The sequence below is a fragment of the Prenolepis imparis genome, unplaced genomic scaffold (genome assembly GCF_030444845.1).
Source record: "Prenolepis imparis isolate NDT839.2.m4 unplaced genomic scaffold, iyPreImpa1.0 SCAF_4, whole genome shotgun sequence".
Taxonomy (NCBI): Eukaryota; Metazoa; Arthropoda; class Insecta; order Hymenoptera; family Formicidae; genus Prenolepis; species Prenolepis imparis.
This window is the reverse complement of record NW_028141162.1, coordinates 1,014,940-1,028,580: the sequence shown is the minus strand read 5'-3', so window position 1 is coordinate 1,028,580 and position 13,641 is coordinate 1,014,940. Positions and strand designations below refer to the sequence as shown.

The following is a 13,641-nucleotide window of genomic DNA, read 5'->3' as shown; positions in this document are numbered from 1 at the left end:
GTCTTAACTGAAAAGAATATTTCTTTTTTTTTTATTTTGTCTCACAATGCGTCACTTTTATTAGAGATTCTCAGCGAGGTGTTCATTTAGATCGCGAAAAATTTAAATTCCGCGATACTATCGTGCGCTATTGCGTGACTCACGGTTTTACAACAATGTTTTCTTATTAAAATCGCGTCACTGTTGTGGAAAATACATTCTCGTTTATATAAACGTTTACACGTAGCTTCGATTCCTCCACGCATAAATATTAAAACCCGTCGATCCCGGAATTTAGGAATTTCAAAATGGTTGCGAAATTTCCGCTTGACGATTCTCCATATATAACGAATAAGAATTTAGAATCGATCAAAGTAACTAAGAAATTATTTTTAAAATATGCCAAAATATTTATTTATAAAAAAAATAGTCTTCCCTCAATTTTTTATTTAACATTTTATTTTACGGCCTCTTCTTCAATTGGATTTTTAATTATTATTGTATGTATAATCATTTTAGCTCTTGTCTGCAGTTCTACTTTTTATTTTCTCTCTTTTTCCGTTTGTCGAATGCGCGCATCTTGCCGGCAAATCTCCCAAAGCAATTTCTTCTCTCACCCATCCTCGCGCAAGAATCGTAAGCGGGACCGATCTCGACGATTCTGAGGATCTCCACGGGATTTAGGGTGAATCGGCTACGTTCGGGCGAGGCGATGGTCAATACGAGCACCATTATAAATTCTCCGAGACACGTGGCTCTCATGAGATAGGCGGCGCCGCGACCATATGGAAAGAGCGGCGGCCCAAACGAGTTGACGTCGCACATGTAATACGCGCCGCAGAACTTGAAGAGACCGAGACAGACGCTCTCGCACGTCAGGACGCCAAAGTGATGATCGGCGAACAGTCGTTCCAGGGTTCCTCGTAGACATTCGCGCGATCTCGCGTACAGTCTGCCGCAAATGCTCGGCAACATCCTGGCCTCGAACAGAGTCCCGCCAATCTCGAAGCGATCGCACAGGTATCTGCTCCAGCAGCTCACGTGAGCGTACTCGCTCATGGTGGACCTAAGTTCAGCCTCCTGCTTGCTACGGGTATAATAGCGATCGCCGCACACGACGATCGCGTCAAGGATCTTCGGGCTCCAATATTCCGGCGCCATGATCCTGGTCATCCCGGCGCACACCACGTAACAGGCGTACGTCTGCATGCCCCGGTTCGCCTCGTCGAACATACGGTCGGTTATGTGTATCTCGCCCCACAGGGAGAAGAGCTTGCTGGGCTGCTCCACGTAGTACCGATGCCATTTCGCCGCCTTGCCACCGCTCACGGTGACCTTGGCCCGGCTCTTTCGCCTCGCTTGGGGCGCGCATCTGCCCCAAGTGACTCGCCGACGCTTCAACCACGCGACTCTCTCCCTCGGTACACTCGGATCGTCCTCTTCGTCTTCCTCTAGATCGGTCGTCTCTTCGATCTCGAGAAGAGGATCCGACGGACGCTTGTCGGCGCATCGTCGCGATCTTTCAGGAGCGCCGCGTTGCAGCAACTCGAGATTGCGCAGCTGACAGCGGTGGAAGGTCACATGGAAGATTTGAACATCGAAAGAGACGTCGCTCGCGATATCTGATTGATCCGGATTCGATTTCGGAATCTTGGGGTAGGCGTAAGCTCGCAACAGAAGGATCATCAGGTGTCTCCGTAACGAGTCCTTGGAGCAAAACTTTACGATGCAGGCGCGACCGTCATCGTCCCAACAGCCGAACTCGTCGCATCGATAAGGATTGTAAAGATACCAGAAGAGACCGTCTTGCCAGAACGCCAACGAGAATCTGGTGGTGCGGAAGATGCAGTCGCGATATCGGAGTGCCAGCTTGTCGAACCACTCCTCGATTCCGCGTGTCTCTTCGTGCACAGGTACGTATCCTAGACTCGTCATTTTCTGACAGCCGAGTTCCACCCTGACTTCCAGGGGATCCTTTCTGCGTAACGCGATCTGTCTCCTTAGGTCGCTCTCCTCGTAGTTGAAATCGACGTTCCGTACTACCGGTATATCCCTCATTTCTTGAATCAGCTCTATCTCCACGTCGTACTTGTAGTTGTACACGACGACGTCGTCCAGACGCTGCTTCCGCTTCACGTTAATCGTGCCGATGTGAGTGTAAAGTGTCCAGGCGAGGTCGTAGATGTAATCGATATTGGCGCTCCACGCGTACTTGTATCTTACACACAAAGACGCAGATTACGTGAAGTGAGTGCCGCTTGTGTGAAAATAGATGACAATCTGACTAGATTCTAACTCTCATGAAGATAGAATATAATCCAACTCTCATATCCCCGACGAAAAATATTTGAAAGAAAACTAAATTAAATTAACGATAAAATTTGCCAAAATGCATCGGGATACATTTTTTATCCCCTCTCTTTCGATCGAATGGTGCAGTCACTCTTGGATTACCTTAGCTGAGTTCTCGTACATAACGCCACGACCGCTTGATAAAGGCAAAACTTCCAAGTGTTCTTGCGCTCTCGCAGCGGACCCAGTTCCGGTAGATGCATGCCCTTTAACCCACGAAGAACCACGTTGGCGTAGACACGCCTGTCGCGTCCCTCGGACGCGTCAAACTCTACGATGACGTAATCGCCGTCCACCAAACCGGGACGTTCGCCGACCGCGCGATCCACCAACAATTCCAGCTTGGGATCCGCGCATCGCACTCGCGCGCGAACGTGGCCCAATTCTTTGCGATTCGCCAAATCTCTTCTCTGCTCCTGGCGCAGAAGAGACTCCTCTTCGTCCTCGTCAGGTCGCGGGTCGCAAGGAAAAATGTCCCTTCGCTTCTTCCTTCGCCCTTCTTTCTCTCGCTTCTTCAGTTCGTCTCGCGCAACGCAAGGCCACAGACCCGGCCATTTCCCGCTTCCGGTTCTCCTCAGTACTTTTCCTCTCCTTCGAAATACCCTCGTCTATCGATGAAAATAACGCGCATTCGTATTACGAGACACGAGTGACATTTTCGATATTGTTATTTAATCTCGCGAGTCTTACTGAAAGAAAGGATTATTTTCGCGCAAAGTGTGAATGCAATCAACTTGCACTCAAATTTATTTTGACATCGCTTACTAACCGACTGTCTCGTTCTCATGCTTCTCCAGATTCGCGGTCCTCTGCATCGATCTAATTTGATCGGCGTTCGATCAGTTCGAGATTGAAGCTGAAAGCCGCCGAGCGGGAAGCACTCGTAAGGCGGTAGTATCTCCTCAACAGCGTCTTCCGCGCGAGACGGCAGCCTCGCAACATCGGATAAAAGTGTCCTCGGCCTGTCTTCCCTCCTCAACTCCGTGTATCTACGCGACGCTTTATGCAAATTCATTGGCTGCGCGTGAGAGGTAAGAAATTTGCGATCGGAAAAAAAAATAGACGAGTATCCTGTCCCTTACGATTTTATAACGTGCCAAAGAGGTTCTCCCTCTTGATAGGACCATCCCTTTTCCACGCATCTCTCTAGCCAAGATCTCTCCTGCCCTTCTCCGTCCTTATTTACGGTCGGTTCGGTGCTCTCATAGTCGGTCTCATATTTCGTAACTTTATCGGTCTCGATCGTTGTTGCATCCTCCGTTGCATCGGTATCTGTCGTAACCTCCTCCTCCCCCGTAAATTCACTTATCGCCTCTTCCTTAATTTGAACCTCCGGTTCCGTCATATTTCGCGAACTGAATTAAAACGGCGATCTCACGGCATAATTTGTACGTCAATTATATTAACATTGTGTGTAATTGAAAAGTTTTATGTGTCAATATAAAATATCACGTTTTCGCAATTTTGATGCAACTGACTGTACGAATGTGTCATTCTTTTATACACGCGTCATTATCCAATTGAACGTCTAGGTACATTCAAATATAGAAATATATACGTACAGAAATGTATTCATAACTAAAGATAATAAAACAGAATACGTGCATTTAATATTGCAATATATAAAAAAAGCAAATATTATATTTAATAATTCATGATAATATTATTAAGCGAGATGATTGAGAATCCGGATAGCTATCATATCCCCTGTCCGGGGATACGATACCTTGTTTGGTACAGATCCGCGCGTCGGATGCGAACCGAATTCACAGAGTGAGGGAAAGGGAAGCAAACATTCGGAAATGATCGGCTCGAATTTGTATAGGATCGCGAGGCAGAGAGAGAGAGAGAGAGAGAGAGGGAGGGAGAGGTTGTGGTCTCTCCTCGAGAACGCGGACGGCTTCCTGAAGCTGAAAAAATACAGGCTCGAAGGACGGGGGAGTGGGAGGTCGGTGCAGCCTCGATTTATCCCGTTTCGTTCGTACGATTTTGTAATTATTTTGCTGCCGGCGCAGACGAAGCCCTAGGAGCGATCAGAGGCAATCTCGAGCGCGGCGAAGCCCGCCGGTGACGCAAGATTTTCAAAGTGTTTATAAAATTACGAGCGCGCGCGGCGTGCGACCCGAAATAACGCGAAACCGTATCGAGTACGCGGGTATTCAAATCATTATTGGATTTGGGAGCCCCGCGCGTGCACGCGCGGATGACGAACAAATAAATCGTATTTCGAATGCCGCAAAGTCGGCGCCGCACCGTCGATTCCGCAATCGCCGCAGCTAGAGCTCGGGGAGCCGAGCTGGAACAAACCAAATTCGTCGCGTTACAATCTCATTTGTAACGTTGTAACTTTCCGGATATGCTTTTCGAATCTCGAGATTACCTGGAATTGAACCGCGAGATGTATTTTGTTTTTTTTTTATTCGAAAATCACCGTGTAAAATTAAAAAAAATATATTTAAGAACGTATGTTAAAGTTTCAACTATATATATGTATATTATTTTCATTTCCATATTTCACGCAGCTCTTAAGCCGTATAATATTAATTTTACTTGTCGGCGTAATGCATTTTCTGCATTTTTTAAAATTAAGTTCAAGAGAGAGAGCTCGAGATGTTTTATCCGACAATAGCCGATTTATTTAACCGACACGCCTGTTACACGGTAGCCGAAAAAGAGGCTAACAACTTGTAAAAACTAAAGAAAAGCATTGTTTTCACGCCGCAAACGCGAACGGCACCGTCCGAAAATTAATATCCGCGGCTTTTGTTCGCGTTATTTGCAAGTTTGTGCTTTTTTTCCGAGGTGGTTCGAACGAGGCAGTTTTGTCGCGAAAACGCGACGTAAAGTTTTTAACGAAATGACAACGTATATGTAAAGTACAAAGTGTATTAAAGCGCATATATGTCTCGTTCGCGGCGGGTCTCGCCAATGTTTTTTGCTCAAAAGATTTTAAGAAAGAGTCTTTTCGTCGGAGAAGAGCATCTCGTGGGAATCTCGACGTTGAGCAAAGTCGAAGTAGAATCAGAGAATCTGTTTCTCGAATCCGGGGCTCCTACATTCGGACAGAAGTTTTCCCGAGGAGAATCGAAGATCGGGACACAATTCCCGGTGAAAATTTAATGAAAAGTTCACAGAGACAGTAAACTCGAGAAGACGGATTGATTGCTAAACCTATCGAAAGTACACGCATCAATGAATTATTACGATCGATTATTACGCGCGAGAATTCTCTTGAATGTCGCCAAAAACTTTGCCACCGATCCGAGAAATCGTTAAGTCCCCCAAACTCGTCGCGATACTTAAAGCAGAAATAATCTCAATATATATATATATTTTATTTAGTTATTTATTATTCCAACTGTATTAAAAAAATACATTCAATCATCAAGTTTCTCAACTTGTAGCGATATTTAAAGAAGTAATCTCGATATATATCTACATTATTTATTTATTTATTATCTTATTATTATTATTATTTATTATATTATATTATTATTTATTTATTTATTTATTTATTTATTTATTTATTATCTCATTATCTACTATATTAGGAAATAAAAAAATTATTTATATTTGTGTGAAAAAAAAGATCAACGATTACGAAATTTATATCTTTAAAGTTTCCTTCAGTAAGTTTGACATTTGTATCGAGATTTTTTTCGCAATCTAATGGAAATTATTGCAAGTGACGCAAATTTCGGGAGGCGAGAATCGTCCCGAGGTACGAAGGGAGGAAGCGGATTGCCCGTATCCATATGATATGCACACGCGGACGCCTACATATATTTGTGTATAATATATACTCGTTTCGAAAGGAGGAACGGGGAAAATGAGCGGAAAGGGTGGGACGCGGGAGAGAGAGAGGGGAAGAGAGAGAGAGAGAGAGAGAGAGAGAGGGGAAGAGAGAGAGAGAGAGAGAGAGAGAGAGAGAGAGAGAGAGAGAGAGAGAGAGAGAGAGAGAGAGAGAGAGAGAGAGAGAGAGAGAGTGCAAAATAAACAGTGCATTATATGCAATAACGCACAAAACACCCCTACGGCTGTGCAGTCATCTCCTTCGAAAGATTCGGCCGCGAGTGTGCGCGCGCGGGCAATCCAATTAATTTTATTTTAATTACCGCATCGTCGGGCATACGCCGATTGTTATTGTTTCGACGTCGATGAATCGACCGTCGCCCGTAATTTTGCCGCTGACAATTTCCGCCGCTCAATGTCCCTCGACGCAGACACCTGTACAAATGGGCATCGCGCGCGTTTCTACGAGAGATGACAAATTTCCCATTATTTCTTACGACAAGCCATAATGAAATCGGTTAGTCAATTACCGATACCCTTTTCGAATTAAATATGGTGCAAAATGAAGATCTCGTGATAAATCTGGATAAAAATTTTGTCAATCCTTCTTTAATTAAACATTGCATTAGAATTGGACGACACAATAATTTTTTTCAATCTATAAAATTTGTGCAACAACCACAGAAAGAGATTCGCGCATTGTTTGGGTAAAGTTTAAGAAAACGCTCGTAAAGAGCGCGTTTATTGAAGAATAGGGATGCTTTTTCGTGAAGGGACGCTATTATATTGAAGGGCACGATAAAATTTATTCGAAATTACACGACGAAAAATATACGTAAGTAAACCGGGAACTGCGGAGTCTGGCGGCCATATATATAGCGGCGATGATTGTTACGCCGGGAAATGCACGAGCCGCGCGATCGATGGCACTCGATACACAGTCGGCGAGGAGTTAAAAAGTCGACGTATTGAATTTACAAACGAGCCGTAATATTATTCGAGGAAATAACAAAGGCCGCACTGGTGCGGACGAATTAAGCTATTTTGCCCTACGCCAGGCGCGCATATATTGTACGTAGTGGCGGAATTATTTGTACGTCATTACTAATGCGCAGTCGCGATAGAGTTCGATAATATTACAATAATTAAATTATCGTAATATCGCCGGCGGAAAAGGGAGGCGAGTATGAATTTGTTGCGGTTAAATATATAATAAAGCGTTGCTTAAACAAGGGCGAATGCCGGTTACACAAAACGCACACTAAACTAGTGAATAATTCAACGATTCATTTTCGATATAGAATTTAATCATCCGCGTGAAAGCGAGACGTTGACGCTTCGCCGTGACATTAATCCAATGGTCGCTTTCTTATCCCATCCGGGATAAATCTGCTCGTAAATCCGCGACTCGGATCGCACATTGTGCGACCGCCGCATCTCAACCATGATATAATAATAAAAAGGCAGTAGTATCATTTCAGATCCCAAAAAGAACTATCAGACATCCAGCTCCAATTTGCAGTCTCTCCTGGAAAAATTGTCGCTGAAAAAATATATTTAATACACGAGAAAGAGAGAGAGATCAAAAGACACAAATTTATTTATTCTTTTCTAATAAGTAAATTCCTAAAATATAGAGATAAAGATTTATTTCTCTCGGTTGGATACAATCAATCAACTCTCTTCTCTCTCTCATCTTTGTGTTATATAATATATTTTTTTTAATTTGAAAATTTTTGAATCTTGAGCATTTTTATGTATTCCCGGCTTTATAGACGTAACTTTGCCTGAAAGACAATCAAGAGAATGCTTGGTGCGTTCTTTCCATCAATCGGACTTGAAGTTTACACATAGAGCAAAGACTCGTTCGAACAGGCAGAGTTAATTACGCAAATATTCGCGTGATGCATAGTCAAAGTTCGCGGTGTGGAAGCTCGAAACGTTCCCAGGAGAGATTTGCGCGCGACAAACCACCGGAGACGAGTCCCGGAAGTCGGAAGGATCGTTAAACGCGCGGGGTTTTATTCGTGTCTTCGGACTCTTCGTCTCCGTTCCGTTCGTCGCGTCTCCATGGCCAGAGGGGGTGAGGGTGGGTGGAGGAGAAAAGGAGGAAGGGGAGGGAAGTCCTTTTAATTACCCGACGTTAAATTCTTTATCTGGGTGAAACAATGTGGCGGGCCCGTGTTTTCAGATCAAACAAACCCCATGTTGATACGCGGTAATAGAATAATCTGGCAGCTGATTCCGGGGATATAGCCCGCGGGGATAGAAACCCACACGATTTCTGCACCCGGTTCTGTACGTTACCACATCCCCGAACGAAAATCAACCCCCTTCCCATCTCCGACGTCGCCGTCGCCGCCGCCACCCTTCCGTGCACCCTCGTAACCTCGTATCGAGAGAGAGAGAGAGAGAGAGAGAGAGAGAGAGAGAGAGAGAGAGAGAGAGAGAAATCGGGCTCCGGGTCCGCGAGTGTTTACACACTCCATGGCACTGCCAGGACGAATGGTTTCCGGTTAGTACGTACGTACGTACATGTGTACGCGATACGTATACGTGTGACAATAAACTAGTGTCCGTCAACTCATCGAATCTAACCAAGTATCGCTTGTTGCCCCTTTATTGCCTCGGAACGTTCATCGGCTGATCGAATGTCCGACAGGCACCCTCTCTCTCTCTCTAGGTTTGTGTCTTGTATAAATAAAATATAGATTTAAAATAGCCCTTAATCCTTGAACTTTGATGGACCTTGGAACGATGGGCGCGCATCAAGCTTCTTTAAAATTTATTTTCTCTCGGAGAAATAATACGCCCTGTCGCGGAATTAAACTTGGCTGGTTTCGTATCTCGACATTACCGATGTATAGGAGTCAATATAGCGATATCGCGCGAGGCGATATATATTTCGCCCGCGTATGCCGCAGGAACTCAACGCGATGGAATTCAATAAAATTGCAAATTACTATCCCGGCGAGGAATATTCCGGACTTGTTATTCCCTCGGCGTCGCGAAGGGAAAAGAAACGGCGGGACAGGGAAAAAGATCGAGCGTTCAGCAAAGGGAATCTCCGCTCGGCGGAGATACATACATCAGAGATGTACGAGAGCTCGCGCGATATATATCAGACGCGAAAGACACCTTTGGTGCGCGTCGTCTCCGAACCCCTGGGTTGGCCTCACAATGCGAGACACTATTGAAATGCGACATTCCGACTGTGTTTTATTGCTCCCCCGAGTACCCTCTGATTCAATACGACACGGCACGGACGAATGATTCCGATTCTGCGAGTTTCTCTACCGCGATGCTTCCCGTCGCTGATATCAACGATGCTCTTATCGATACTCTGGCTGCTGCATCGACTTGCTTCGCGATATCATTCTTGTACCCTCTCTCGTTTCCCTCGAAACCTTAGTCTCTCTCGCCTCTCGCGTTACTCTCAAAGAGGATTAGGCAGAGGCCCCTATTGCGCGAGCGATCTATTTTATTCGATATATATCTGGAAATTCTCTTAGCGAATGATTAGTTTGGACACGTGAATAAATATAGATGTTTGTTTTAAAAATATAAATTTATATATTTTGTTTATATTTATTTTTTTATATTTAATATCGCACACAAGGTCTGAAAATTGATTCGATGCACTTTTCAGATGAAACATTTTACAATAGTTTTTCGCGAATAAGGTTGTTATTCCTTTTGTGCGATACAAACCTCTACTCGCACACCTCTTTACTCTCTTAGCTTTAAAAAAATCGGTTTTTGTCAAAGAACGTCGGGGCGCGCATAGCTTCGTTGCGCATAACTTTACGCTCTTTCGTACATAACGAAACAAGGTACAACGTAACAAGGCAACTCGAGACGCATCTGCGACGGCAAAAGTGGCGAGCGGAGAACGCTCTTCTTTCCTTTCTCGCTCATTGCTCCTTCGCTCAGCGAGAAAAAGAGTTTCAAGAAATTTTGTCGAAAATTTTAAATAAAAAATAATACGCGCAACGCGTCAAAAGAATAAGTGTACTCTTGGCTGTCTTTAATAAACTATTATAAATCGAGATCGAGAAAAGATTTATAAAACATGCAATGTGCAAATTTACTTTTTATTTTATACATTTGATATAACGTCAAAGAGATCTCGTCACAATTTGTTAAAAGAGATTGATATTATCTTAGGCGATATTATTTCAACGCCTAACGCTATATATTTTTTCCTTTAAAATCAGACATTCGTTTCAATCAAGAAAGGGAGGATAAAGTTAATCGATAAGTTGATTAACCTTATCCTCCTCGCGATAACGAGCAGTCTAAGGACTCATTATACTCTCGCAGTTTTCATATAATCAAATGACGCGACGAAGCAAGGGCGTGGGCAGGTAACGCCGGGGGTGAGATTCGCCCTTAGGCTTGGATGAACCCCGCCTTTGTCGGGGTCGTAGTCTTCATCCTAAGGGATTTCATTTCCATTAGCGTATTGAACGAAGAAAACATTTCGGCCGAGAAATTCTTTCTCTAGCAACGACCACACGTATAGTCTCTCCTTTCTCTCTTTCTTTTTTTCTCTCAAAAGTATCTTTTTCTTTTTTTTGTCTTATTCAATTTTATTTAATATTCTCTGTTTCTGCGCGCGCGTATATCTTGTTCATCATATTTTTTATGATTCTTTAAATTTAAAAAACGCGCAAACGTCTTCATCGGGAATTTTCTGGTTACGAGGATGAAATTTTTTTTAGAGAATTGCTTTTACGCGGGATCGCCATCCCTTTACAGGATAAGGAGCGTCTGCTAATGGCGATATTACCGGTGCGTCATGAGGAGAAGCGTATGCTAAGGTTTTTCAATTAACTTAATGGTTTGCTAAACAGACAACGCGGCTTGTATTTAAGACAACGGACGCTAATAAGGAAACATACCGTAGCCGCGAGCACGTATTCTATCGCGTATTCGACGAGTCAACAACGCAAGATGGAACTGCAATCTCTCTGTCAGTATAATAATTCGATGCGACGCATTACGAGACATCGAGTATTTTTATATCTCCGCAAAAATTTATACGACAGAGAGAACACAGAGACGTAGATTGTAGAAATGTTTTTTTTCTAATCTTGAAAAAATTTTATTTTAAAACTATTTAGAATTATTCGAAAATATTCGCGCGCCCTTTATCAATTATATGATGATTATATCGATTTTTAAAATTAGCGATTCGTTTATCGCGAGGACAAACATCTCTCTTGGAAGGAGATTAACCGGCAATAAGGCGGACGCAACGGAGCAGTCACTAGCACCGATCGCGTGACAGGAGTCAAAGCATTCGAAGGCAATGAGTCCTTCAATCGGGAGGAGGGCGGTTAATAGCTGGAGGACAATGGGCTTGTGGGGTTGTAGGCTGCTTTCTCTCTCTCTCTCTCTCTCTTCTGTAGGTTCCTGGGACCGGCGAGCGCGGCTATCCGAGGGGATAGGCAGGCAAGCAGGCACGTAGATCGCAGGCGTGACTGTGTGAGACCCTCGCTGAGATAATTGAGCCGTCAGCTGCACGAACCTCGAGCCGCGCCATGATAGCGCCGCACCACCACCGCAAGTCACCCTCGCCTCGCTTCGGGACGGAAGTACACTTAGGTCACGTGACGGCGCGTGGATCGAATTACCGCGAAACGACACCGCCATATCCACCTATCTCGGGAACGTCGGAGGAGAGAATCTCGGCCGCGATATACGCGGCCGATTACTTTCTCGCCGCCTTGTGTATTAGACCCGCCTAGTTTTCTCTCTCGCGATGATGATGAGGAGAATTCTCGCGGCTTAACAATCTTACGTTTCTACAAATATTTTTCATCGATATTCGAAAGAGTATTCGATCATTAAATGTCTCTAAAACGCGACTGTCGTAAAGAAATGATGCCCTAAGACACCGTCTTAGAATCCTTATCTTTCAAATAATGTTTCATGAGAGTAGCTTTTACACGAAGACACGGAGGGCGAGTAATGGCGCTGCGCAATATTTCACTGCATATTGAAGGAGAAACGTGTTGTGCGCTGCGTACAAAAACAAAACGAAAGGATAGGGTACTTTGAACGGCGCGCGTTCTTCTCGGCTACGAGAAGCAGGACCTACTTCGACGCGTTCTACGTTCTAATCCGTCTAACTCGACATAGGATTCGATAATGCGACGCGACGCGTGAAATCCCGACGGATTTTTGCCTGCAACGAGGATATGGTCCAGATTGCGAAACGGGCGGGGAAGAAACTCTCTTTCTTCCCCGAAAGACTCGGCTCGCTTTCGAATCTGCTGCTAGTAAACTCTCGACACACTTAGGTATCCTGGAAATGTTCGCGAGAAAGCATTACGGGATATCTTCGTCGATATCCATTTCCTTCATTGGGGAATCTATATTAACCGTCGTTAGACTTCACTCTCGTGGGAATTACATGGAAATATCTTATTCGCGCTTTCAAAAGCAGCAAAGGTCGTGTTAAGGTTCTATAAGGATCTGTGATGGTGGTACGTTGTCTTTTTATCTTCGACTCCCTTCAACTCGCGACAAAAAGTGCAGGAAATCTCTTGATCGCGTACGTTTCTTGGATTAAACAGCGATACGTTAATCTAAATGCAAACGTAGTCTTATCAAAGACTGGGGCACTTTAGTTACGCTAGGTTTAAGCTTTGTTTTCCGGACAAACAGGATGGAAAATAAGATTACTTTTATCTCATCTATGAGAAAAGCTGATTAAGAATATATGGCGATAGATACCGAAAAAAATTGCTATATTTGATATTGTTATCTCTCGTTTTCACCGTCTTAAGTTCATATTTTTCTAAGACGTGAAGATTATACGTTATAAAATTTTCCGTAGTATGTAAAATAAGCTTTTCAATTTTGATCGCAGAAAATAGACCAATACTGTGGAGCTTACACTACAAGGGAGAGAGAGAGAGAGAGAGAGAGAGAATCAAAACTGTTTTATGAGAAGGTTGCTCTGTCTTTTAAGCGGAAATAAGCAGTATCTCATAATACATTTGTATCGGAACTTCAATATTAAACATCAATATTTGTTGAAACAAGAACATTTATAAGAAGATCGACACAACTATACAATATTCTTCTGCGACCCTACATAATTGAAAAGGGATCCTATCAAGAATTTTGATGAAAAATTAGGGAGACCGCTGTTTATTTTGTTGTTCCTGGGGGAGGTTTACCATTATACCGCTAATCTTTTCCTTTTTTTTGTCAATTACTCGCAATTTTTCAGTTTTATTCCTCTCTTATTCATTCGTATCCCCGTAAAATGGTAGAGCAACAATTTTGTTTCCAATAACGGTCCTTCCGGACGTCGTTTCGCCCGGAATGTATCCACGTCGCTACAGAAGCAGGACAGTAATGCCGACCGATTATCCATCCCTCGACACGGATACCTTCCTCGCGCCACCTTACCCCTCCCTTCGTCCCTATATAAGGGGAGATGCATCCTCGCGTCCTCCGTCCGTCCTTGCCTTCCCCTCCGAGGACATCTTCGGAGTCTTC

At 43.9% G+C, this 13,641-nt stretch overlaps 2 protein-coding genes across 4 annotated transcripts in view; both read right to left on the bottom strand.

Annotated features, from left to right (window-relative positions):
* The window catches only part of LOC145935345 (N-acetylglucosamine-6-sulfatase), a 38,918-nt gene that overhangs the window by 12,854 nt on the left and 12,423 nt on the right, over positions 1–13,641 (bottom strand). The window contains exon 10 of one of the 3 annotated variants that reach the window (XM_083036581.1): positions 10,542–10,561. The exons of the other annotated variants lie outside the window; for them this stretch is intronic. Within the exon in view, the coding sequence (XP_082892707.1) occupies positions 10,557–10,561 (5 nt within the window). The 3' untranslated portion in view covers positions 10,542–10,556. Of the gene's footprint in view, positions 1–10,541; positions 10,562–13,641 lie in introns of those variants that run through there. 3 annotated transcript variants of the gene reach the window in all.
* On the bottom strand, positions 455–3,676 carry LOC145935148 (uncharacterized). Its single transcript, XM_083036258.1, has 4 exons — positions 3,414–3,676; positions 3,101–3,320; positions 2,434–2,939; positions 455–2,197 (listed from the first exon to the last, which is right to left on the bottom strand). Exons 1-4 carry the CDS (start codon positions 3,674–3,676, stop codon positions 514–516), a joined length of 2,673 nt encoding a protein of 890 aa, XP_082892384.1. The 3' UTR covers positions 455–513.

Bases quoted from the DNA above. Each gene is read 5' to 3' on its own strand.
- LOC145935148 (XM_083036258.1), bottom strand. From the start codon at position 3,676: ATGACGGAACCGGAGGTTCAAATTAAGGAAGAGGCGATAAGTGAATTT. The intron at 3,321-3,413 runs GTAAGGGACAGG...AGCGTCGCGTAG, and splicing joins CTTTGGCACGTTATAAAATC to ATACACGGAGTTGAGGAGGG. The intron at 2,198-2,433 runs GTAATCCAAGAG...TTTGTGTGTAAG, and splicing joins TGTACGAGAACTCAGCTAAG to ATACAAGTACGCGTGGAGCG.